At 51.6% G+C, this 23,560-nt stretch overlaps 9 protein-coding genes across 10 annotated transcripts; 4 read left to right on the forward strand and 5 right to left on the reverse strand.

Annotated features, from left to right (window-relative positions):
- The first annotated feature begins 2 nt into the window (after positions 1–2).
- Positions 3–1,501, forward strand: LOC126323790 (uncharacterized). The gene is made up of 5 exons (XM_049994789.1): positions 3–256; positions 332–436; positions 506–557; positions 625–779; positions 843–1,501. Exons 1-5 carry the CDS (start codon positions 142–144, stop codon positions 1,499–1,501), a joined length of 1,086 nt encoding a protein of 361 aa, XP_049850746.1. The 5' UTR covers positions 3–141.
- A 7-nt stretch (positions 1,502–1,508) lies between these two features.
- On the reverse strand, positions 1,509–2,978 carry LOC126323788 (uncharacterized). The gene is made up of 2 exons (XM_049994788.1): positions 2,767–2,978; positions 1,509–2,678 (listed from the first exon to the last, which is right to left on the reverse strand). Exons 1-2 carry the CDS (start codon positions 2,828–2,830, stop codon positions 1,612–1,614), a joined length of 1,131 nt encoding a protein of 376 aa, XP_049850745.1. The 5' UTR covers positions 2,831–2,978; the 3' UTR covers positions 1,509–1,611.
- A 1,096-nt stretch (positions 2,979–4,074) lies between these two features.
- LOC126323771 (mRNA export factor-like) lies at positions 4,075–6,859 on the reverse strand. Of its 2 annotated transcripts, none has more exons than XM_049994770.1 (4): positions 6,687–6,859; positions 6,508–6,595; positions 6,343–6,429; positions 4,075–6,272 (listed from the first exon to the last, which is right to left on the reverse strand). In XM_049994770.1, exons 1-4 carry the CDS (start codon positions 6,692–6,694, stop codon positions 5,568–5,570), a joined length of 888 nt encoding a protein of 295 aa, XP_049850727.1. In that variant the 5' UTR covers positions 6,695–6,859; the 3' UTR covers positions 4,075–5,567. The 2 variants fall into 2 exon arrangements, with proteins under 2 accessions (XP_049850727.1, XP_049850726.1); XM_049994769.1 differs by having other exon boundaries at positions 6,508–6,600; positions 6,687–6,853.
- A 1,160-nt stretch (positions 6,860–8,019) lies between these two features.
- On the forward strand, positions 8,020–10,122 carry LOC126323722 (threonine--tRNA ligase-like). The gene has a single exon (XM_049994714.1). It carries the CDS (start codon positions 8,020–8,022, stop codon positions 10,120–10,122), a length of 2,103 nt encoding a protein of 700 aa, XP_049850671.1.
- Positions 10,123–10,421: 299 nt separating this feature from the next.
- Positions 10,422–11,996, reverse strand: LOC126323723 (uncharacterized). Its single transcript, XM_049994715.1, has one exon. It carries the CDS (start codon positions 11,994–11,996, stop codon positions 10,422–10,424), a length of 1,575 nt encoding a protein of 524 aa, XP_049850672.1.
- A 1,039-nt stretch (positions 11,997–13,035) lies between these two features.
- LOC126323772 (uncharacterized) lies at positions 13,036–15,062 on the reverse strand. Its single transcript, XM_049994772.1, has 2 exons — positions 14,912–15,062; positions 13,036–14,712 (listed from the first exon to the last, which is right to left on the reverse strand). The coding sequence occupies exons 1-2, from the start codon at positions 15,042–15,044 to the stop codon at positions 13,184–13,186; spliced, it is 1,662 nt and encodes a 553-aa protein (XP_049850729.1). The 5' UTR covers positions 15,045–15,062; the 3' UTR covers positions 13,036–13,183.
- Positions 15,063–16,748: 1,686 nt separating this feature from the next.
- LOC126323756 (probable maleylacetoacetate isomerase 2) lies at positions 16,749–20,702 on the reverse strand. The gene is made up of 3 exons (XM_049994754.1): positions 20,450–20,702; positions 20,284–20,377; positions 16,749–20,213 (listed from the first exon to the last, which is right to left on the reverse strand). Exons 1-3 carry the CDS (start codon positions 20,456–20,458, stop codon positions 19,645–19,647), a joined length of 672 nt encoding a protein of 223 aa, XP_049850711.1. The 5' UTR covers positions 20,459–20,702; the 3' UTR covers positions 16,749–19,644.
- LOC126323755 (protein rogdi-like) lies at positions 16,765–18,238 on the forward strand. The gene is made up of 9 exons (XM_049994753.1): positions 16,765–16,827; positions 16,929–17,000; positions 17,060–17,114; positions 17,180–17,240; positions 17,307–17,355; positions 17,424–17,594; positions 17,681–17,764; positions 17,838–17,971; positions 18,055–18,238. The coding sequence occupies exons 1-9, from the start codon at positions 16,780–16,782 to the stop codon at positions 18,236–18,238; spliced, it is 858 nt and encodes a 285-aa protein (XP_049850710.1). The 5' UTR covers positions 16,765–16,779.
- Positions 20,703–21,192: 490 nt separating the features above from the next.
- On the forward strand, positions 21,193–23,549 carry LOC126323724 (ubiquitin carboxyl-terminal hydrolase 33-like). Its single transcript, XM_049994716.1, has one exon. The coding sequence runs from the start codon at positions 21,193–21,195 to the stop codon at positions 23,449–23,451; it is 2,259 nt and encodes a 752-aa protein (XP_049850673.1). The 3' UTR covers positions 23,452–23,549.
- Positions 23,550–23,560: the final 11 nt, after the last annotated feature.

Below are 23,560 nucleotides of genomic sequence, written 5' to 3' on the forward strand. Positions count from 1 at the left end.
TTATTTCTTTCGGTGTTTCGTGTCAACGCGTGCCTTCGAGCATCTTTCTTTCTTCCGCCCATCGTCGGCCGACTCGGTTACACATACGTCGATTTTCACCTGATTTCAGGTCGCTGGGCTTTATGCGTCGCTTCCAATCAGATGAGCGTGCTTGAAACCTCGAGACAGTTCCGGTCATGTTCCAGGTCGCTGTTTGAGATCGCGTTTCGAGACGCGTCCTTCGAAAGCCGATTCTTGGCACTTCAAAAGTATATCGGTACATAAATTTTTTCCCTGCCCGGCTACTCCGCGCGACGTTTTGGCAGTTCTTCTGACAATTTTTTTTTTGCAGACGTTTCGGTGGGACCATGGAACACAAAGTGCAATCGAGCGTACCGATCGATCAAATACGGCATACTGGCCGAAAACCTAAAATACTCGAAATGGCTCACAAAATGTACTTAACGGTTCTTTTCTCATTGTCGTGTTTTTTTTTTTGGTAACCTTTTGTGTAACAAACAACAAGCCGACTGCGTTCGAGTGACGAAGTTCGAAGAGGTTTTTATAGAAGCGAATACGTACTTTTTCTCTTTCCAAGTTTGTCACGCGTTTGCGCGCGTCTCTCTCACCCCCTCGGTTTCTTAGAAGCAAGTACGCCGTTTCGTCTTCCATTTACTTCGAGAATGGGAGCGTGGGTATGCGGTTCGACTATTCGTTCTTGCCTGATGCAACTGCTGGATCGAGGGCCGACCTGGCGCCGTGTATTTGCGTCGTTTCTGCCACGAACGCGTGCAAAAATGGTATGTATGAAGTGTATTTCTCAGCGCACTATACAAATCGAATTTCTCCTAAAAAGTATTTAGAGCAAATTGAGGCCTGGATGAGACAGGAAATTGAGTTCAGCGCAAATCAATGGCTGGAATTGCTGAGTCAGAGCGAGGCCGAGCTGCTTGGGCGCGCATCAGAAGGCGGCGGCTCATCATTCTCGGAAGTTCCGTGCGAGCGTGCATCGAGCCGCGGACAGGTGCCAGTCAGATTTTTGTCCGAATTGACGAATTCCGAAAGGAGTTCGTCACGTCAGCTGACTAGCGAGGCCCTGACTCAAAAACCGGACGTGCTGGAGGGTCAATGCGCCTGCTTCTCTCAAATTGAGGACTCGCTGCGCGCGAGTCAGGACATGCTCAACATGGCTCGGCTTGGGCAGAGCCGCGAGCTGGTCGAGATAAAAACGAGGATTGAAAATTTGGAAAGACTGTTCGCTGCGAAGCACCTTTCGCACAGTCGAAGAAAGCGCACAAATCTTCAGCACCAGAAGAAAATGAACGAAATCGTAGAAAGGCTGTACAGAGAAAAGTTCAAGGCACAGGACAAGAAGAATCCGTATTTGCCTATTCTGATTTTCGCATGTACGGTTTGCATTCCGATGATTGTCAAAGCCATGTGGCAAAAGGATTGGATTGGGATAGCACTGAATTTGCTAAAGAATCAAATAGAAATGAAAAAAGTATATTTCAAAAAGTAAAGTTCTGTTTTCATGGGGAGAGTTAAAATGGTACAATTTTTTTTGTTTCACGGGGAGAAGCATGTCAGAGCGGTACATTTTTTTCTTTTTTTTTTTGGTTCGCAGTTTCATCATACTTTCAGGTTTTGGAGGTCTGCGCTGAGTTGCTTTGGTGTTTGGAAAATGGGTCCATTTGACGATTTGACTAGTTTGTGCGTATCTTTTTTGTGTTCTCCCGCTTGTTTGTCGACACACATGCCACATATGAACTTGTCACACTGAATGCACCAGTAGTCTGGGACCATATTTTGGCAGACCTGGCATTCGTCTCCGGGTCTTGCTTCTTCGTCTTCTTCTTCCTCGTCTTCCTCGTCTTCCTCCGCGCGGGTTTGGTTGAAGAGTTCGTATTTTTTGCCTAGGTGTTCGTCGTACATTTTTTGTCGCAAGTCGCGCAGGTCAGAGAGCGACTTGATTTCGTCGACGACGAGGTGTTCCGCGCGCTGCACGATTTTCATAGGGATGGATTCTTCGATGTCTATGGAGCTCGAGTCTAGCCGCAGGTACGCGAAGATGTCCGCGGGGTTGGCACTGGACAAGATGGAGGGGCCGAGTACGTCGAAGAATGCCAGACCGAACTGGAACAGAAAGTAGACGCCGCGGGAGAAGAACTGCTTTAGAAACAGGTAGAGTGCATCGAACGGAAGCACGTGAACGCACAAAGCGACGAACCACTTCTGTGGGTAAGTGGCTGGAAGAATGGAATTGCTCCGAAGATGTTCGTACACATCCGCATTGTGACGCGATAGGAGGTAGTCCAACACGTACGCGTCTGTAGCGAATGCGACGGCTTCGTGTTTCCAATAACCGGGGATAAACTCTTCGTCCTCGTTGAGGCGCTTGGCGATGGAGAAGATGACATCGTCTTCTTCCTCAAAGAGCATCAAAAAGCTAACGAGAAAAGATAGACCCTGATGGTAGTCTTTGAACTGATTTTCGAGTAGTGTCAACAGTCGGCTCATTCTCGAGCGAAAGCGGTCTGACGTGAACGTTCTCTCGACGTCTTTTTCGACGATACGACTGGGTAGAGTCTGTTCATCGGGCCAGGCGATGGGTTTTATTTCGAGCGGAACTCGAAAGGACTTAGAAAGCTCGACAACTCTACCAGAAACAGCATCCGAATTGTGTTCATTGCAGAAGTCTACAGAGAAACTGTCAGTTTTAGACCGTCCAAAAAAAAAAAAAAAGCGCGGCTGTACGTGCGAGAAGGGGCCCTGCATCGCGCGCACCTCTGTTGAGAGACATCAACGGAATATTCTTTTCAGTAATCCAGAACTCCGGGTCGCGAATCATGATGACTGAAGACCGCGGTTAAAGGGGCTAAAGTTCGGCGTCGTGAAGGAAAGGGGCAAGCGAGTTTTGATCAAGTATTCCTGGCACCCAGAATCTTGAGCTTGACCATGCGATAGGATTTCAGCTGAACAGAGTCGGCGAACAAGATGACAGACAGGCAATTTACCAGCAGAATTTATCTTCTTTTTTTTTTTTTTTTGCTTCGAATTGAATCAACGAACGAGATAATTTGTAAAATTTTTTTTGAATTTTTTTTTTTTTTTGGCTCCGCGCTGGTGTGCGCCGAAGGCTCCTCGCGCGGCCGAAGAGGTGTGGTTGTCACTCTGGTGCCCTCATTGGACACGAGGAGCAGCGATCCGCTCGACGAAAAGGGGGCGCGCACCGCGAACGCGACTCTCGGGCGAGAGGGCACGCAGTCAGGCGCTCACGTAAGCATTCAAAAAATGGCAGCGTTGCGGGGCGCAAATGTTTTTTATTTTTTTTTTTCTTTTTAGGATGGAAAGAGTGTTTTTTTTTTCCTAATCCTCCAAGAGGGCCGTTAACCATTTACAGGACGGTTTCCTACTGGTTCCTCGCAGGGAGTGTCTCGGGAGAAGTTTAATGCGGTCTTTTGGACATCTGGTTTTGCGATGGCGGGTGGCCTTTCTGAGTTCCCGGGTGGGTTGCCCTGGCTTCGTTTTTCTCTGATGGGGGGGCCGGGATGGCGTTGCGGTTGGCGGGGAAAGTTTGCATCGATCCTCCGACGTGCGGGAGGAGGAATTCCTTGAAGGTGTTTCTTTGCGCTGATTCTTTTGTCGGCTTTCGTTTTGTGTAGTGTTTGGGAGGCTATTTTTGCAGGTTTTTTTTGAGAGTGAATGGTTCTCGGTACGCAGCGTCTAGTTCGTGCTGGGAGTGCGAAGGATTGGGGAATGGTCGTGGTTGCGTCGAGGGTGGTGGTCAAACCGCCGGCGTGGTTTGCCCGCGTTGGTGTAGGGACTTTTTCATTTGGAGGTGGAATGAGCGGTATTTTGTGTGTGGACTCTAGTTGTTGCGCGGTTTGGCGCGTTGTTTTTGGGGAGGACTTGAAGGGGGTGGGATGAGGGTTTTTCGTTTTTTATCGTGCATGTTGGGGTCCGCCCTGGAGTTTGATCGTAGGCGTTGGGGCCGAGTGATTTTTTCCCGTTTTCGTACGAGGTTTGTGGGGGAGGGGGGGGTGGCGAATGTGTACGTGTTCGTAATAAAATATGTGTTTTGAAAAGTTTGCGTACGGAAGAGGGCGTTAGGAGGTTTAGTTAGTTTGGTGGAGGGCAAGTGGTTTTTGTGAGTGAGCTCTCAGTGTTGAGCGTCTCCGGCGAGTTGCCATACGCTCTGTCGTGTTTTTTCCCGGGTGGGCGCGTCGTCGAGACAGGGCGGGCGCTTGAGCCTGGTTGAAGAGAGCGAGGACCGCGGCATCGTCGCGTTGGTCGGGAGCGTGCGCTGGGCCGAAAGGCACGCATGTAAGAGTGTGGGGCGGTCGTGGTTTTGCAGGGGGATACAGGTGGTCGTTGTGTGTGGGTTCGTCTAGAGCGGAGACAACAGAGGTGTGTGCCCGCTAGAAGGATCCCCCCCCCCCGCTCGACGAAGAGAGTGTTTCATTGTTGGTTCCGGAGCGAAGTGGCGCGTTGTGCGTGGGTGAGGGGGGTTGGGTAAGGTGTGGTCGGGGTGGCTGGTGCGGGTTCCCCCTGGAGTGTTGAGGCAGAATTTTTTTTTTTTTTTATGGTTGTGGCTTTCAGTTTTTCGTCAGGAAGAGCTGATTCAACGGCAGCTCGGTCTGCTGGGCGCAGGGAGCGGTTGTGTGCGTGGATGGAGTTGGCGAGCAAGCATTTTGTCCGGATGGTGAAGGAGGGGTCCGGTTCTGCGGATTGTTTGGTCTAGACTGGAGATGGTGCCCACGTCTTGGTTCATCCGAGGGGGTGGCCCGGGGTGACTGCGTCACGTGACTGAGAAGTGTTACAGTTCGCGGATAAGAGGGGGGGTAGGAGGGTGGATCCGACTCCGTGGAGGGGAGGGGGAGATACGGCCCCCCCTCCTTTTTTTTTTTTTTACCTTCTCTTATGTGTAAGGAAAGGTTGCGATGCTTTTCGGGGGTCGTCTCACTTGTGGCTTGTTACGGCCGAGTTCTCTTTGAGAGAGACAGCCGGGAGGCCAGGAGAAGCCTCGTTCCTTGATGTTTTCTTGGTTAGCCGTGGAGATTTGAAGGGGCGAGAGACATTGAGGTTCGGCTGGGCACCGAGGTCTCTACTGGGGCGTGTTGTTGCCAGTTTTTGTTCCGCGAGTCGGAGCCTCTCCACGACGTCCTCGGAAGTGGAAGTCCGGGGTCGATTTCTTGGCACGCTTAGATTTTTTTTTTCCTCGTCTGGTCCCGAAGCGGCGTCGCGCGCGGGTTGGAGGGAAGGGGGCGGCGCCGGTCTCTCCTCCGTCGAGTAACGGGAGGAGCAGAGGGTCGCTAGGAGCGGTCCCCTCGCATGAAGTGGCGATTATCCGCGGAGCGAGATCGTTACCGGTCTCTCTCGCTCCGCGTTGCGTACACTTCGATGGAGGAGGAGGAGGGGCCCAAGAGCGTCGAGTTCGCGCGCGCCGAGGCGTAATTCGGTTGATTCTGAGCACGGTGGAACACGAAACCGCGAATCCAGAGCCGATGATGATATCTGGAGCGGAAACTTAAGACGTTGACGCCGCGCCGTTTTTTTTTTTTTTTTTCGAGGATGACCCGACTTCGTTATTGTTTCCCCTTCATTTCGGTCCCTATCGCGCGGATAAAGATACATATAGGATAGGTCGATGGGTTGTTGTACTCAGCGCCCATGTACCAGTCGTATCCCTCCGCGTATGCTAGTATAGACTCGTTGAAGTTCAGAGCAGAGGCGGTTATCGGCGAAGGGAGCTTCTTGAACTCCTTGATTCGAGAGCGCGACTGCTTGTCCCAGAAATAAATGAAGCCGTCTGATCCGCCCGTAAGGAGGGTGCCGTACTGCTTGTTGAACAAAACGGTGTTGATACCGTACACCACGTCGTTGAGGCGGTGACACTTGAAGTTGAAGTCTTTGCTCTTCCCCTGTGCGTCGGTGGACCCGTCTATGTAATGAAGCGCGACTCTGCCCTCGATGGAGCCCATCGCGAACCCCGTGCTGTCCGGAAAACAGGAGATGCACCGAACCTGGTATCTCAAGGACGACTGCACGCTCTTGAACACCTGGAGAGGGTCGTTCAGGTTGTATACCTGCGCCGTGTTGCCAACCGTGCAAACAACGGCCAAATTGTTCAAAAAGTCGGCGCAGTAAGGTCGGTCCTTCAGCTGGCAGGTAACTATCGGCTGTTGCTGGCGAGTGTCCCAATACTTGAGGGTCCTGTCCCAAGAGCCGGTGCAGACCAAGGAGCCCCGCGACGTCATCACGACTCGGCAGATGTTGATCGGCTCATCGTGCTGCGAGAAACAATAATCGCAGGTAAACAAGGAAGAAGAAAAAAAAAAAAAAAAAAAAAAAAACACGTACCTTGGCAACTTGCGTGAAAGTGCCGGTCGCAATATCCCACATCATGCCCTTGCAGTCGCATCCAGCAGAAAAAACTTTGGTGCCATCCTGGTGCGATCACGACGAAAAGGGGTGAGTGAATCGCGTGAAAAAAAAAAAAAAAAAAAGAAGGGCGAAAAATCGTACCGAGTTCCAAGAGAGACCCAATGCAGGTGCCTCATGCTGCATGCTACCCTTCAACTCCGAAGTTCCGTTCTGGTTGACTTGCCAGCAGCTGATCTTCAAACGTGCACGCCCAAAAAAAAACGCGTCAGAACCCCGTGTGTACAAGAAAAAAAAAAAAAAAAACCTTCCCCTCTCCTCACCTTTCCATCCCAAGCCGAGCACGCTATGTAATTGCTCTTCGGACTCCACGCCAGGCCGGAGACGGTGTCTTCCGGCTGAGTCGACAACGGCGTATCGCCGTTCGGGTTGTTGATGTTGGTGCCCCTCCGAGAACTGCCATACATATCTCCCCTTCGTCGAGAAATCACACAATGAGAGCCAGACGTCCAAAAAAAAAATTTATTCTCTCGTATAAATCCGTCGCAATCCCGCGACTCAGTTGCGCGCAAATTCCTTCCCGCGCCTCCTCTACATGTACTTCAGAGGGCGAACGCACCTGCCGGGAAACTTCCCGTACGCGCCGTTCGCCTCTCCCTCCCACCACTCGCCGTCGTCCTTCTTGAAAACGTAGACGAGATCGTATTTCTGTATCGTCAACTTGTCCTTCGTCTCCGGAATGAAATCCGCCACGGCCTCATACATTTCGTAGGACGCGGTGACAGTCTCCTCCTCGTCTGACCACTGATCGCTGCTATCTGAGAACGCGTCAGAAGAACACGGTCGAAAGAAAGGTCCCCCTGGACCCGCCTTCCCCGATGGGGAACGACGAGACAGGCGCTCCGAGGGGGACAACCGGGCGCAGGCGAGGCCTCCCTCCAGAAAGCGAGCGCTCGCACCGGCCAAACCGGTACGAGCACGAACTCGAGACACGCGTACCTCTGTCCATGATTCGCCTATTCAACTGTAAATCAGGCACCTGCGCCCGAAAAAGTACCAAATGTGCGCTTTTTACCTATTTGTATAAATGTACATATTTGTACACACAGCAGTGTGGCGCGCAAATGTTCACCGCGACACCGCGTCCAGCCTCGCCGGCGCTTCTTCCAGCCGCAGTGGACGGGCTCGCTCGTCGCAGACACCGCGCCGGCCGTACGAAGGCGACCGTTTCCCCCTTTTTCACTGACGGACACAACGCAAGAAGCAGCGACGATATTTAATCGATTTTTTTCCGCGGGTTTTCTCACACGCACAATCAGCTTTCTCGACGAGTCCTCCTCCCTCCGGCGCGCTATGAACTCGCCCGCCTCGAAGATCACCCTTCGACGCGTCTGCACGAGATTCGCTCACCGCCGATCCACTGCTCGCCCGAACTCCCAAAACGGTCGCCTCTTTTCCTCTCTGTCGAAGCGTCTCTCCGTGTCGACGAAGCAGCGCACCTACGGAACCTCCGCAAGTGGCGTTCTCTACACCTCCGCTGTCTCCGCGGATCCGCAATGCAGCGCCCTGAAAAGGCGCCTAGACATCTGGGACGCTGAAAAGGCTCGTCAATCAACGCAAACTCGCCCGAACGCTCGCATCGAGTTCGAGGGCGACATGCGCTTCGAACTGCCCTCCGCAAAATTCTCCAACCTGTCTGACGTGCTTCGCTACGTTTGCACAGAAGACGTCGATACACGGAATCCTGTCGTAGCGGCGCTGGCTACAGACGCCAACGGAAGTCCCGTCGTACTCGAACTCGCCTGGCCCTCCAACGGCGGCCCACCTGCGCTGACCGAACGCTCGTCGCTCTATGCGTTCCGACGCTGGATTCGCTTCAACGACGACCTTGGAAAAAAAATTTTTTGGCACTCTTCCGCCCATGTGCTGGGCTCCGCAATCGAGGCGCTCCACGCGGACCAATGGGAGCACGAGTGCAGACGCGTGTCATATGACGTCGACCTGGCTATCCAGGCAATGGCGCTGAGCGAATGGAACGTGTCAAAAAAACTACTCGCAAACAGAACGGTCCCTCTTCTCGACGATGGACCAAGCCTGCAAGACCCGCCCGGCGGATTCTACTACGACTTCTACATCTATCCGAAGCACCTGAAAGAATCGCAGCATGCGGCTCTCGAACAACTGGCTTCCGCCACCTCCAAACAAAACCTGCCTTTTGAATATCTGCAAGTAAACCGAGAAACCGCCCTAACTGTGTTTTCTTACAACCCCTTCAAACTCGCGCGCATTCACCAGCTACCGCCCGCTAGCCCCATCTTCCTCTGTCGAATCGGCCGCACTCCCTTTGTGGACCTGTGCCGCGGCCCGCATTTGCCCCACACGGGCGCAATTTCCGAACTCAAGGTCACCAACAGCTCCGGCGCCTACTTCCGCGGAGACGCCCAAAACCCGTACCTGCAACGCCTCTACGGCATGTCCTTCCCGACGAAGGGCCAATACGACGACTGGAAGAGTCGGTGCGAGCAAGAGTCGAAGAAAGACCACCGAGTCATCGGCAAGCAACAAAAGCTCTTCATGTTCCACGAATGCGCACCCGGGACGCCCTTCTTCATGGCTCACGGCATGCGCATATACCAAAAACTGGTCGAGGTGATCCGCGCCGAGTGCGCGCAGCGAGGCTACACCGAAGTCCTGACACCAATCTTGTACAACAAAAAACTGTGGGAGACGTCCGGCCACTGGGACTTCTATCGCGATAACATGTACCTGCTTTCCGACGAAGACGCGAGCGAGCAGAAGGCGACTCCGAACGAAGGCGCGGGCCAAGAGTACGGCCTGAAGCCGATGAACTGTCCGGGACACTGTCTCATTTTCAAGAACGATCCAAAATCGTACCGCGATTTGCCCATTCGGTACGCTGATTTTTCTAGCGTCCACCGCAAGGAGGTCAAAGGCGCGCTGAGCGGGCTGACGCGCGTGAGCTGCCTACACATAGACGACGGACACGTGTTCTGTCGGCCCGACCAAATCGAACAAGAGCTAGCGGACATCCTGCAACTTGTTTTTCTTTTCAACAAGATTTTTGGGCTGTCAACCAGAGTCATGCTGGCGACGCGCCCTCAGGGCAGCATAGGCAACGACGAGGAGTGGAAGACGGCAGAGAACCACTTGATAAGGATGCTCCGAAGCGCGGGCGTCGACTACGGCGTCAACGAAGGGGACGGCTCCTTCTACAGCCCCAAGGTCGACTTTGAGACCTACGACAACTTGAATCGAAGACACCAATGCTCGACCATTCAACTGGACTTCCAGCTGCCTAAAAAGTTCGGGCTGACGTACGTGGACGCCGACGGCGAAGAAAAAACGCCAGTGCTCATTCACAGGGCCATCTTCGGGAGCATCGAACGTATGATGGCCATACTGACGGAGAAGTACGCCGGGAAATGGCCGCTTTGGCTTTCACCTCGGCAAGTCGCCATTTGCTGCGTCTCCGAAAAGCAGCTCGAGTACGCGAGACAGACCGGTCTGCACTTGTCCGGCAAAGGCTACCACGTCGAGTACTACACAGACAACACCAAATTGGACAACAAAATTCGATTGGCGCAACTCGACCAGTGCAACTACATTCTGGTGTTGGGAGACGTGGAAAAGGCCAACGGAACCGTCACCGTGAGGCAGAGAGACGGGCAGCAGCGCGGCTCGATGACTTTAGAAGACCTCGTCAAAATACTTGAAAGAGACGTTAAAGAGCGAAAATAGAACCCAAAATCGTACGCCAAAAATAGCTCGGCACAGTCAGAAATTCTGCTGCGCGTACGACGTCAACAATCGGAGCGAGAGTCGAACCCACGTCCGGTTCGCGCGTTGGTCGGCCGAGGTCCACGGCTCGTTTGTGGGCGAGAAGGAGGGATTCAGGCGGGCGAGACTCTTTTTATTTCTCTTAAAGCTCTGCAGAAGGGTTGAGCGCGCCGCGCTTGTGTACGTGTGTGGAGTCGGCTTGCAGCTGCTGTGGGTGTCGCGACAGCCGGGTTCTAGGGTGCAGAGCGCATACGCAAGTCTCATCTCTCTTGGCATTTTCCTTCGTTGTTTGCATTTGCGTCTTTCATGAACGGGAACAGCAGGACCTCCTTGATAGACAGTTTGTTGGTTAGTAGCATAACCAGTCGGTCGATGCCTAGTCCGCATCCGGCGGTCGGCGGAAGCCCCCACTCTAGAGAGCGGACGAACCACTCCTCGTCGCTTTTGACGCTCTCTCCGTCCGGGACTTGATTTTTGAGCCTCTTTGCCTGTTCAAATGGAGAGTTCATTTCTGTGTACGCGTTGGCGAGCTCCATTCTGGCAATGAATAACTCGAATCTCTCGGCGAGCGCGGGTCGAGTGCGATGCTCTCTCGCCAAGGGACTCATCGAGGTCGGGAAATGACACAAGTAAGTGGGCTGAACGCACTGACTTTCGATAAAGTGCTCGATCAGTCGATCGAACATCCGAACCGTCGTCTGCGGGGGCGGGCAGTCTAAATTGCATTGTTTGAGGACGTCTCGATAAAAAGCACTATTTTTAGGATCATTGACGTCTGGAAGTCGTATTTTTAAAATTCTTTCGAGCTCCTCGACGACGGAAACTCTCTTGAACGGCTGCCTGAAGTCAATCCTGACTCGCTCGAGCGGCGGATGTGTCCCCTTAGCTGGCACGTCCACCAAGACGACCGAATCTTCGTCGTGGGTCGGCGCCTCAGCCGGGGATGTTCCAAACTGCGACGCGCGGTTCAGTCGCAACGTCGAATTCATGTGGCAGACGATCGATAGAAACAGCTCTTGAACCGTAGAAAACAACTTTTCATAATCGGCGTAGGCCTCATAAAATTCGCATGTTGTAAACTCAGGATTGTGCGTGTAATCGATCCCCTCATTTCGAAACGACTTTCCAATTTCATAAACGCGGTCCATTCCTCCCACAACTAACTGCTTCAAATAGAGTTCCGGCGCTATTCTCAAGTACAAACTCGCGTCCTGCGCTCGCATCACCGTCTCAAATGGCCTTGCGCACGCGCCTCCGGCAGTCTGAGACAAAATCGGCGTCTCGACCTCTATGAAACCTCTCTGGTCCAAATACCGCCTCAACGCGCCAACAATGCACGCTCTTGCTACGAAAGTGTTCCTCACTCCCGGAGTCACCATCAGGTCCACGTACCGGTGCCGGTATCGAATCTCCTTGTTCTGAATGCCCCCATACTCCGGAAAGTCATGCAAACAGGGCGCGAGCAACTTCACTCTCCTTCCAGCTAACGTCAACTCTCCTGTTTTCGTCCTGTACGGATATCCTCTCACCGCGATGATGTCGCCTTTTTTTAACTTGCTATGATAAAATTCAAACTCGCTCTCCAGACTTTTTATCTCGGAATTCCAGTCCTGCTCTCGCACCCTGTAATCCTTCATATCACACATGATCTGCACGTCCTGAAAATACTGCTTGATCTCGTAGAACACAAGCCTTTTGCCCGACCTTCGCTTGCTCATTATTCGGCCAGCAAGCACGATTTCATCCTCCTCCCTAGTTTCGGACAACTTCTCACCGCGCTTCAAGTATCCATACTTTTCAACGTAGTCCCTCACGGACATGTTCCGCTCGTCCATTTCGAACGCGGGATAAGACGCGCCCGTGAAATCAACGTATTTTTTAAACCAACTTTGGCGCTCTTTGTACACATCGCTCGAATACAAACTGCACGCGCTCTGCCCATCCGGACCTCCCTGCCGATTCGAGGCCGCGCCGCCTACGCCCTGCGCCACCTTAGAACAAACCGAGCGTCCGACGCAACGCGCACGAATCTCGAAGAGATGCGCCGGAACACCCAAAGCAACGCTTCTAAGCAGAACCGGCTCGCGTGCTCTTCTTTGGGCGATCGAGGAGTGTACGCCCCTACAAGCGCGGTCGAGCATGCACCACATTTCGCCTAAAGAAGATAAAGCAAACGTTCACTTTTTCCTATTATCTGTAAAAAAATTCCCTATTGCGCTTTTTCGTGCAAAAATTTTCGCCCTCTCAAAAATAGTGCAAGCTTCTACGTCTGAGCAATTCTGCGTGCCTCGCCCCGCAACGCCGCTTCCCCCAAGGCCGGTGCGACTCCAGTCCTCATATCCGGCGACCTCAGCCATCCGGCTCGGTCGGAGCGCAAAGTGAATTCACGCAGCAATTTGCGCTGAGCTTGGACTTCAGTTCTTGAATTTTCGGTAATTCAAGCGCAGGCTACCGGTTATCTTCGCTCGTGCAGCCTATTTCGAAAAAAAAAAAGCGCTTGGGCCGTTTTTTGGTTGGACACCGCTGGCACAGAGCAGCGAGCCGCGCCGGATTGCCAAAGACGAAAATTCTGTTTCGAGGTATGGCGCGCGCAGCTTGGCTCCAAGACATGGCGGTGATTCTGGATTGCTCGGCGTTTGTTTGGTCAGCGCGTAGTCGGTGCCGAGGGGGGCCCATTCTGTCGAGGTGCGAGGTTCGATTGAAGAGTGGTATGCGCCAGATGATACAGAACGCTGTTTTTGACGACGAGAGTTGAAGGAACCTCGGAAGTCAGAACAGATTCTTCGACCTATTCCCCCAGCTAAAAGAGTGTTGGGAGCACGCGTGCCGTCGAACTGGTCTCAGCGCTAAAAAAAAAAAAAAAGAAGAGAGGGGTGGCGTGCCTCCGCCACGGAATCGGCTGACGACAAAAGGGCTCGGCTGGGTGAGTTTATGTCGAAGTTGAGACTACATGATTTATTGATTCTACCAACACATTTTGTCGACATACATAAATATTTGCGCCTGCGTTACCGATGTCTTTCTACAACGATGGGCTCCAAGCAACAATTTTGAAGGGGATATCTGTATCGGCGGCGTAGGAATTTCGTTTGACTACAATTAAGAAAGGAAGTTCAGAACGCTTGCTCAAAACATTAATGACGTGTATCGAGTAACCTTTGTCATTTTCTCTCTCTTGCCACTGATTTATGAGAGTACCATTGTTGTTGTATAGATGTATGGATACATCGAGGGACGGGTGGCTGGCGTTTTCTTTCAATAGGGTGGTGAATACCACATTTGACGGCTTATAGAGGAAGCTGATCTCATCCGAGTGCGCAGGCAAAATTGCGTCAAGTGCATTCTCTGAAGTGAGGTTCCCAGCAGGCTTTGTGCAGGTGTCTCCGTAGTAGCCGGGCGAACATTTACAAATGTAGGTTTCAGGGTTACAAGTGCCGCGTGGAGAAACACAAAAAGGGGGACAGTTATTTGTGTCAACGGTCAAATTGTACTTGCAGCTGCTGATACCCAGAACGCCGATATGCCAGGTTTGTCCAATGGGCTGTTCGATGGTTATGCTCGAAGAAGGGCTGAAACTGATGTTACGCAGGGAGAAGTCGTTGATAGTTGGGTTACGGCCGTTTGCAACGAAGAGATCGCAGTCTTGGCGATCGAGATGTCTCAACTGAATAATGGCCAACTTGGCGTCAGAAGTAAACCTGTAGTAATTCCAAGATTGCTGATCCAATTCTCCGAAAGCGTACTCGCCGATCAGCAGCTCGCGGTTCATCTGTTCGCACGCAACGCCAACATAGTCGCTAGTACAATTGCATTGCCCACTGTTACAAGTACCGTGAGACTCCCCGGAGCAGTTGCTGATACACGTGTTCTGGGACGTGGCGTTGATTCTCCACGTTATATTTTGTTCAGTTTCGGAATAGAATGAGAAGTAATAGACATCACTTTTGTTGACAATTCCAAGCAGCGATTGCTGTCCACCTTTGCCATAAAGGATGTTGTCGTAGTTGGAAAAGGTTGGGATTGAGTTGCGTTTTATGTACATGATGCTATATTTTGACGTATTTATTTCAACATGAAGACTGATGTAGACGGGCAGGTCGCTCGGTATAATCAGGCGATATATGTCATTGCATTCTGTTTTTAAATTGAAATTGTACTGTACGTCCAACTTTATATCTAGAACGGACTTGACGCATTCAGATTCTACATTGGCAACCGCGTCGGCCTCGAGGTCTGGAAGCAGAGTAAATCTGCAGTGAAAGTTCGTGTTCTCTTTATGCGCGTAAAATGTCACAAAGTAAGTTCTTTCGTGGTCAACGGGGGGAACTGTCAAGCGCCGAGTTTCCGCTTTAGACAAAACAATGTGATTGTTGTACTCAATGATGGCGGCTTGGTTTCTTCTGGCGCCGATGCGGCAGGTGACTCCGCTGGGTCCACTGGCCAAGAGGAGCTCGTGCGAGGTATTGGCCGGAACTTGGTAACTGTAGGTTTTTGAATCACCTGACTTGGCGATATAAGAATCGACCTGTGGGTTTTCCAAAGACAAGATATCTGTCACAAACGCTATAAAGTCAATTCTACTCTCAGAGGTAAAAAAGATTTGAATGCACCAGGGGCCCGAACCATCTAAGTGCAGACACCCAGAGGTTGAGAAAGATGCGCGTATGCCGCATCAATTCAGTTGTCCTTAGATGGGCCGACGTTCGCCACCCCAGTTCAATAGTAGTGCTTGAATATAACATTTGCGTACGAGAGGTACTTTTTGTGCTCAAGAAATTCGGTTCAACCCTTTTCACGTGAAGCCCATCTTCAATACCCGAGGCAGCTACTAGGAGGATGAAAAGCAGTGGGAGCGTCAGCAGAAGTCCGTATTGGCCTCTCATTTTTAGAAAAGAATAAAATAGGCTGAAGGTTTTTTTTTTTATGGCGCAAAAGTTTTAAGTGCGTCTGAACGAGATTTTTCTTTGCTCCCGAGATGGACGCGACGATTGTTTTATAGTAGCCTCGGGATAACGAGGCAAGTGAATTAAAAGCAGTCAGTTCTACCACTCTTCTTCAGATGAAAAAAAAATTATCTATAAAAAAATCTGGCTAATTTAGAATCATTTAGATTCAATGGCTGCAATCGACGAGACTTCTTTTCAAGCTTCTATTGGCATTATCGGGGGTAGCGGTATTTATAAGCTCGACGAAATCGAGAACGTCCAGCGAATATCAGTCGATACGCCCTTTGGCCAGCCAAGCGACAAAATTTTCGCGGGAACTATTGAGGGTGTCCCGATTGCTTTTTTGGCTCGCCACGGACCCAAGCATCACCTGTTACCCAGTGAGGTCCCGTATCGCGCCAACGTCTATGCACTCAAGAAGCTTGGTGTAAAATACCTTATTTCGATTTCTGCAGTTGGTTCGCTGCAAGAAGACATAGCTCCTTTAGACATTGTGCTTCCCGACCAATTTATCGACCGAACGCAGCATCGCGTGACGACGTTTTTTGGTGAGGGGTTGGTCGCACACGTGTCGTTTGGCGAGCCCGTTTGCAAGAATTTGCGCGCCCTGATAGCTTCAACAATTAAGGGTCTCAACCTGCAAAATGCAAGAATGAAGGAGTCTGGCAGCTATTTGATGATAGAAGGCCCCGCTTTCTCCACGATGGCGGAGTCGGAGATATATAGGAAGTGTTACGGTGCTAGCATTATTGGCATGACGGTCGGATGCGAAGCTAAGCTTGCTCGAGAAGCCGAAATGGCGTTTGCCGGTATTTGCATGGTAACCGACTATGACTGCTGGCATCCCGGCTACAAAGATGTGACGGCTACGATGGTAGAAGCAACTCTGACTGAGAACCGCAAAACGGTCGGCCACATCATAAAAAATGTCATTACATCTGTCTCAGCTTCTCAGCCACCGTCCGAGGCCCATACCGCACTGAAGCACGCGTTTGTAACGCCACTTGATGCCGTGCCGTCCCTAACGAAAAGCAAGTTGGGTCCCATTCTCAAGCCGTACCTCAACTAGAGACAAAAAAAAGGTCAGAGGAAGGAAAAATAGGCCTCAGCCTCACAGTTCCTCCGAGGTCAAAATCTACGTCCCCAACCACTTGCTCGCTGACAAACTAAAAGAGCTTGGTTGAAGAGGCCCATTGAATCAGAAAAATTTTTGTTCTCAGGCAGCCTTCGAAAATATGTGCGTGTCCGTCGATAAGGCATTTTATCATTTTTTGGTACAATCTTGTACGCCAATAGGTTTTTTTTCTTTCACTGTATGGCCGGCCTCGTGAGTTGGGCAGTTTCGTGCGGTGCCTTCGAGGTAAAACATGCTTTACTGAGCTACGGACTCGGTCAGACGCCGCTTGCGTCCGGGTCGCCTTTTGCGACCCGGACCAAACTTTTCAAATGCACTCAAAACTACCTTTATACAACTCCGACCCTCTCTATACATGAGGGCGTATTTTTGAGTTCTTTCACACTGGCCGCGCATAAAACGCGTGGCTAAATCTCCGGACGAGGCTCAGCGCACCACGCTTGCGCGCACGTAAAGCAAGCGGGGCACTAAAGGGCTGTTTTTAAATTGTGTACAAAAAGAGATAATTTCAGGTATTTTTTTAATAGCTGATTCACAATGGAGCCGTACAGGCATGTATCTGTGGCCCTAGAGCGAGACACGCAGGTCTGTAAAATTGCTGAGCATCGAGCAGACGCCATGGAGCGAAATTGTCATTTTCTTACAGCTTTTCAAAAAACACTCATCTAAACAGTTTTGCCAAGTAGAAAAGGGAGCAGGAATGGCTTTTGAAAAATAAAATGCCTACTTACCTAGACGAGTTGAGGCAAAAAATTGAGGTATGAAAGGACTGAAAATACAGTTCTAGATCGAATGCTGATTTTTTGCGTTCACAAAGTCTTGTATAAGATTCATAAATCCTGTAATCTGCTCGGCGGCAGAACATGATCAATGTAAGTAAAATGCTGCTTTTTTAGTACAGCATATCCTGACAGAAGATTGAACATTTTCTTTAAAGCGTCTCAGAATAAAGGAGGTGGAGAAGGCAACAAGGAATTAGTTAGGCTTAAAGTTTCAGAGTAAGTTATAAGTTTTTCGCTGCTTGCTATTTGTTCGTTTTTTACCAATTTTTTTCTTAATTCCAGCAACTTGAAGGGATATTTGAAAATTGATGGATGGAATATAACCGAATCAGTACGGTGCTGAACGATGGGTTTGTTAAACGCCTTTTCAAAAAGCTGACTATCGCATCGCCATTGCAGCAATTGATGGTCAGGTTTCCAAAATTTAATAAAGGTATCTCTTACGCGATAAGTTCATCCAATACTCAGCCGTGGAAACTACACCAAATTCAAAATGTACATGAATTCCTGCACATGGCGCTGAGTCACATAGACATGCCCGATCCAGTCTCCGCAACTCGGATTATGAAGGTAAGACGCGTCGTTTTCACACTGCTTCCCGCGCGCTCATTTCTGATCTACCTCTGCTGCGTTGACTTACGTTTGATGTGTTTCAGTGTATAGATGAAGTGGTCCATTGCTTGAAACAGGCTCTGTCCGAAATGGAGACGGAGTACTCTTCGATAGGCAGCACGAATGAGGTTCGCTCAAAAAAAAAAAAAAAGAAAACGGTTGTCTAACATAACAGACGTGCTAACGCAATTCCACACAAAGACCTTTTTTTCTTCCATTCCAGAAAATTTGCACGTTTGCTTCAGCGTCTTGAACACCAGCTACGTCGTGTCAGTTTATCTACTTCGACCACAAAAGCACTCCAGGGCGTTCGACCCTTCACACAGAAGGCAGGCGTACGTAAAGAGGTCTCGAAGAGCGCGTGCTGCGCGTTGGTAGTTCCTTAACCCTTTTGTGTCACGCGTGTATCCACACAAAGGTACGAGGAGGGGGTTTCGGGTTCGAGAGCTTTGGACGCAAATTTTCCAGAGGTGGTGGCGGACAGCGCGCAATGCGCACAACCAAGCAAAAAATTGGAAAGGTGCCTGGTCAACATCCACGGCATACTAGAACTGTGCCTGGAAATTCGAGAAAAGTTGATTGTTGTCTCTCAAGTCAATTGAATTTACGTGGACGTTTCGGCGTTTCGGCTATTTTGGTGCTCCGTATATCACGCGTGCTTTGACGCCGCGCGCGCCGTGCCGATGCCCATGGGATGGCGTCTGGTGTACGAGGGTTCGGTGGCCACACTCTCTGTATCGTACGGACAAGAAGGAGCGAGAGCGAACGGGGCTCGCACCGCCTGCTGTCCAACTATAAAAACGCATTGCACAGTTTTGCATACATCGCATGTGCGTTCTATGACGCGCGCATACAAAGTCGCAGGTGTACGAGTTCGTAGTCTTCGGTCACATTCGTCTAGAGACCGGAGGGGGCCGAAGGGGGCAGGACGGTGTGTTCTGTCTTTCCGCGAAGTTCCCTAATTTTCTGCATCGTACTTAGTCGAAACACAATTTTTCGCGTTTCTCGAAAAACTGGCCGAAGCTTGGGAGAGCTCTGACGCGTGCGGGCGCAGAGTGCGGTGCGTGCGCCTCTGGCGCAGGCGTGGCGTAGACGCGTGCGGGGCTCGCGCGCGCTCAACTCGCCTCGTCCCCTTCGCCCTCTCTTTTGATAGCCAACGCGGATCCAATTTTTGTGAATTCGAAAAAGTTTTTTCCTTCTGGTGACACAAAGCGGACCACAAACCCGCGAGATTAGAGAACTTCTGGAAGGCGGAGACATGAACACCTTGCAAGGTCTTCTCGAGAGCCATATTATCTCAGTTTTCCATTTATAGTCCGTATTGCGTATTAATTCTCTTGTCTATTCATACTCCTGCTTTATCGCTTTTGTGGTTTTAAAAGAGTGGGGCGATATATTGTTCTCCCGCTACGCAACGTTCATACCGCCTTCTCCCTCTAGAAGGTCTACTATGTGCCATTCCCCCTGTCCTCATGAATTTCAAAAATAGCGAAACGTCATCTTCGTCTTCCGAAGTCCTCCCAGAACGCGGTCGTCGTAGCAATTCTTCTGCCCAACTTTGCGACAGAACCTACAAGCAGGGGAAAACAGAACACGGCTGCCCCAATTCGCCTCTGGCGCTCAGTCGGTCAAGATCCTACATATCTTTGCAATACAACAATTTTGACAAGACCTTCAACCCGCCCGACATGAGCTCGGCCGCCATCCTTCCCCGAGCCTATCTCAAAGACGAAGTCCCGCCCAAGAAGGAGAGGAGACTTTCGAACCACTTTCTCATAACGCGCCAGACACCCGACGAAAGCCTTGCCACCGAGGAAGTTACCATCCATACGACGACCCCTACCGGCCTGAGATAGGGAGCGTGCACGTTGATGCGCCCTCGCACGAGCGCGCTGATTTTTGTGGTTTACATATTTTCGTAGCATCCAAAAAGTGTAGGAAAAAAAAGCGGACGATAAATCTCTGGGCGCGTTTTTCTCATCAGAGTTGAAGGCTTTTTTGCGGAATTTTAATTTTTCCACTTGCTTACCTCTTCAGGGTCCGCATCGGGCTGGTTGGTCGGATGCGCTTTGACGAACGCCTCCTCCTTAGACGCCTCTCTCGCCACACGTTCTATGGTCGGGAATTTGCTCAGGTCCACGCCGTACTGAACGCCCGCGAACGCCTGAGGCACCAGGAAGACATCGGCTAACGTGATTTGGTCGCCCACGGCATACCTTCCAGACACGCCGTTGGACAGAATTTTCTCGAGGGCGCCGAACCTGCGCTCGATCCAATACTTGGCCCACGTGTTGCGGTCTGTTCCGTAGTCGTTCTTCAGCTTCACCACCACATCTAGGTTTTGTATTGGATGGATGTCGGCGGCCACGATGTTGGCGATTTCGCGAACCTTAGCGCGCAGGAACAAACACTTGGGAAGGAGCGGGTTGTGCGGGTAAGCCTCCTCCAGGTACTCGATGATCGGGAGAGACTCGGCAAGAATGCGGTCGTTCACGACCAGCGTGGGGACCTGCATCATGGGGTTCACCTTGGCGAACTCCGCGCCTCTCTGCTGGCCGTTTTCCGCCAGCTTCACGGCTGCAAAAAAGTTGTTACGTGACATTGATTTTTCGCAAGTTTCGTCTGAAGGGGGAAGAGACTCTCGTACGTCTGTACTCGAAATCTAGCGACTTCCAATAGAGCGCGATGCGCAACCTCCACGCGGCGGAGCTTCTCCAATAGCTATAGAGGATCAGTTTGTCCTGTACAAAAATCAGTTGTCGTTACCGCATTGGCGGGGAACGGGCGAGCTTATTCGCAACGTCTGGGCATACGTTTACCATATTTTGGCATAACAGATAATGACGGTTTTTTCAAAATTGTAGACACTTCGTCAACGGATAAGTTTTTTGTCATTTGCGGTTTTGTGTAGTCCTCTCTCGATTCAAAGAGCGGCGGGAGAAGGAGGTTTCTTAGGGTGTCGGGCGGTCTCGCGAGTCGAGTCCATGGCGGGCAACCGCCGGGAGCGCGCGGCGCGTCGAAGGGACGGGGCGGGGAGACGCAGCGCATAGAAAGTTTTTGTCACCCCCTCTTGTGTGTGTGTGTGGGAAGAGGGCGCGACGCCTCTCTCCTCCTTGCTCTCTCGGTTCGTTTTGTTTCCGTTTGGCGGAGGGCGGGGTTCCGCGCCTCGCGCTCAGAACGACGTTTTCTGGAGGGCGCGAAAGAGCGTGCGGGGCCCCGACGAGTGCGCGCGGGCCCTCGTCACGGCGGCCCGTGAGTCGTGAAAAACGAGGCGCTGAGGAAGCAACTGCTCAATCAAACGAGAAACAGAGAGTGGTGTGCCGTCGGGGTTATGTAAAAATTCGCATAAATAGAGCGATAAATGCGTACATTTTATCTTCTGTGTATATGAGAAAACTTTGGAGGGGGAGACCGCGAGACCAGAGCTCACTGTATTTCAGCGCCGGCCGTTATTACCTGTTACAAGACCCAGTGTTACGGCTCGAGGTTGGAGACCATGGCATCGCTGAACCACGAAGTGCCTTCCGCTCGAATGTCTGCGTGTTGTGTTTTGAGCATGGCACCTCGGTACGTGCAGACGGTGGACTCGTCGCCTCCGTTGTGCGACGCTGTTCTAGAGACGTCGGCTGCCGGCGAGAACTCATCAACGTACGAGAAAAGCAGAAAAAGAACGCTTTTGGAGGACCTGTCGGGCGGCGAGCTCGAGTTTCCTTACGCTCGATACAGGGAGTGCCTGGAGTGGCCACCCAGTCGTCAGTCGCTCGAGGAACAGCGACAGATGCAGTCGGAGTGCCGAGGCAGAAGAGAGAGTGCTTCTGATTCGAGTGGCCGCGGCGAAAAGCCAAACCGTTCGGCGATAATGAAAACGCCCACTCAGTTCGTTGGCGGGATTTGTGGCCTTATGAATTTAGGTAACACGTGCTTTTTGAACGCCGTCCTTCAGTGTCTAAGCAACATTCCGCCGCTGCGCTATTTCTTTCTCGTGACGTCCCAGATATACTTATTGGCGCTCGAGACGAATCCCTCGCTGTCGTCCAGCAAGGGCGAAGAGAGGTCGATAGACAGCAGCATTTTGATTCCCCTGGCGAAGCACTACACGGAACTGATGAGGGCAATGTGGGAAAATGGCTCCAGAGTGGCCTCTCCAGAAGACATCTTGGCCGACATTTGCAAAATCAACCCCATGTTCCAAGGCCACAACCAACACGAATCACAGGAGCTGATGTATTACCTGCTCAAGGCGCTGCACGACCCGCTCAAGATTCCCTACTGCGCTCGCGTCACCACGACAAACAACGGCGACAGCGATAACAACAAGTCTAGACAAGAAAAAAAAAATGATTTTTCGGCGCTGGACAGCGACCAGTCGCCGAGCCGTGATCAAGCGGCCCGCTCCGGCCCGAAGTCCGAGGCGACCGAAAGGCATTCAATCCGCAAGCTCCTCTTCGCGCAGGACGAGGAGTACCACCGCCACCAGTCGTACAAGAGTCAGAGGACGATTCCGCTCGTCGACGATTCGATCAAGTTTGACAGCCCGATTTCCTCGCTGTTCGAGGGCGTCCTGCTCTCACAGGTCAAGTGCTCCCGCTGTCAGCACATCTTCGAAAAGTTCGACCCGTTCTACGATCTCGGAATCTCGATCGTCACCAAGGAGAACGGCTCGGGCGCTGTTCAGAAGAAGACCGACTTTTCCAAGCTCAACTTTTCCAAGCACAGCCAAACTAGCCGGTGTAAGCTGGAGTCCTCCGTATGCGCCGCCGGCGTGGACTGCTACAGCCAAGACGTCCACCACGCGCCGCTGAACCGCAAAATCGTGTCGAAAATCCTCGGCGTGCCCCTCACCATCATCAAGCACTGCGCGTCCGTAATCCTCTCGTTTGTGGGATTCGACCACCACAGCCAAACCGTCAGTCTCGAGGATTGCATGCACGAGTTCTGCATCTCCGAAAACCTGACGGGCGAAGAAAAGTACCAATGCGAGCGTTGCGACGGCCTCTATGACGCCCAAAAAGCTCTCTCCATATACATACCCCCCCCAGTACTCTGTTTGCATCTGAAACGGTTCTGCTACAACTCTTGCGTCGGACTCAAAATGAACGATTACGTGCCGTTCCCTCTTAAAAACTTCGACATCACCCCGTTTTGCACCTCCAGCATGAAAGGAGGCTGCCAATCCCCTCGATCCGGGCCCCTGCCAATCCCGAAGTACGACCTTGTCGGCGTCATCTGTCACGAGGGCACCCTGTCGAGCGGACACTACATAGCCTACGCCTACAACTCCGAGGCCGAAAAGTGGTTTCAATTCGACGATGACCTCGTTCAACCCGTCTCGGTCCAAAAAGTCAGCTCCGTCGACGCCTACATCCTCTTCTACCAACAGCAGTCCGGCCCAAAGCACTTCTCGTTCAAAAAGGCCATCATAGAGGCCATGAAACACCACATAAACCAACTCGCCCTGTTCTCTCAGGAAAAATACCCTCAAGCCATGCAAGGAAGCCTGCGCGACGACTTCTGTCGCATCAAGTCCAGCCTGCTGGAGCAAACCACCTTTCTACCCCTCATCTGGCTGGAAAAGTGGAAGTACATGGCCCACCCCGGACCCATTCAAAACCTAGGCATCACTTGTCCTCACGGGAAACTGAACTGCCACCTGAGCTCCTCCATGCTTCTCCAACTAACCATACCCATCCCCAAGTCTCTCTATCGCATCCTCCAACAAGTCTACGACGGAGAACCCGCCATCGTGTCCATCCAAGACAGCCCCAGCCGCCTCGAGTGCTGCAGAAAGTGCTGTCGTGACCACCATAAGCAGTGACACGCTCCTCGCCCCCTCGGACGAACCCCCCGCGGGCGCTCTCGTCCTCGTTCTGTACAAAAAAAAAAAAGAGCTCCGAGCCAAACGCCTCACGCACTCACATGATATT

Source organism: Schistocerca gregaria, unplaced genomic scaffold, assembly GCF_023897955.1.
Source record: "Schistocerca gregaria isolate iqSchGreg1 unplaced genomic scaffold, iqSchGreg1.2 ptg000867l, whole genome shotgun sequence".
NCBI classification, from domain to species: domain Eukaryota; kingdom Metazoa; phylum Arthropoda; class Insecta; order Orthoptera; family Acrididae; genus Schistocerca; species Schistocerca gregaria.

Bases quoted from the DNA above. Each gene is read 5' to 3' on its own strand.
- LOC126323790 (XM_049994789.1), top strand. From the start codon at position 142: ATGAGCGTGCTTGAAACCTCGAGACAGTTCCGGTCATGTTCCAGGTCG. The intron at 437-505 runs GTACTTAACGGT...ACAAACAACAAG, and splicing joins CTCGAAATGGCTCACAAAAT to CCGACTGCGTTCGAGTGACG. The intron at 558-624 runs GTACTTTTTCTC...TCGGTTTCTTAG, and splicing joins GTTTTTATAGAAGCGAATAC to AAGCAAGTACGCCGTTTCGT.
- LOC126323788 (XM_049994788.1), bottom strand. From the start codon at position 2,830: ATGATTCGCGACCCGGAGTTCTGGATTACTGAAAAGAATATTCCGTTG. The intron at 2,679-2,766 runs GTGCGCGCGATG...GTTTCTCTGTAG, and splicing joins GTTGATGTCTCTCAACAGAG to ACTTCTGCAATGAACACAAT.
- LOC126323771 (XM_049994769.1), bottom strand. From the start codon at position 6,830: ATGTATGGCAGTTCTCGGAGGGGCACCAACATCAACAACCCGAACGGC. The intron at 6,430-6,507 runs GTACGATTTTTC...TGATCGCACCAG, and splicing joins TGGGTCTCTCTTGGAACTCG to GATGGCACCAAAGTTTTTTC. The intron at 6,273-6,342 runs GTACGTGTTTTT...TGTTTCTCGCAG, and splicing joins CTTTCACGCAAGTTGCCAAG to CACGATGAGCCGATCAACAT.
- LOC126323722 (XM_049994714.1), top strand. From the start codon at position 8,020: ATGCGCTTCGAACTGCCCTCCGCAAAATTCTCCAACCTGTCTGACGTG.
- LOC126323723 (XM_049994715.1), bottom strand. From the start codon at position 11,996: ATGGACGAGCGGAACATGTCCGTGAGGGACTACGTTGAAAAGTATGGA.
- LOC126323772 (XM_049994772.1), bottom strand. From the start codon at position 15,044: ATGAGAGGCCAATACGGACTTCTGCTGACGCTCCCACTGCTTTTCATC. The intron at 14,713-14,911 runs GTACGCAAATGT...CGTTTGTGACAG, and splicing joins GAGCACAAAAAGTACCTCTC to ATATCTTGTCTTTGGAAAAC.
- LOC126323755 (XM_049994753.1), top strand. From the start codon at position 16,780: ATGGAGCCGTACAGGCATGTATCTGTGGCCCTAGAGCGAGACACGCAG. The intron at 17,595-17,680 runs GTAAGACGCGTC...GATGTGTTTCAG, and splicing joins CCGCAACTCGGATTATGAAG to TGTATAGATGAAGTGGTCCA. The intron at 17,765-17,837 runs GTTCGCTCAAAA...TTCCACACAAAG, and splicing joins CGATAGGCAGCACGAATGAG to ACCTTTTTTTCTTCCATTCC.
- LOC126323756 (XM_049994754.1), bottom strand. The intron at 20,214-20,283 runs GTACGAGAGTCT...ACTTTTTTGCAG, and splicing joins GCTAGATTTCGAGTACAGAC to CCGTGAAGCTGGCGGAAAAC.
- LOC126323724 (XM_049994716.1), top strand. From the start codon at position 21,193: ATGGCACCTCGGTACGTGCAGACGGTGGACTCGTCGCCTCCGTTGTGC.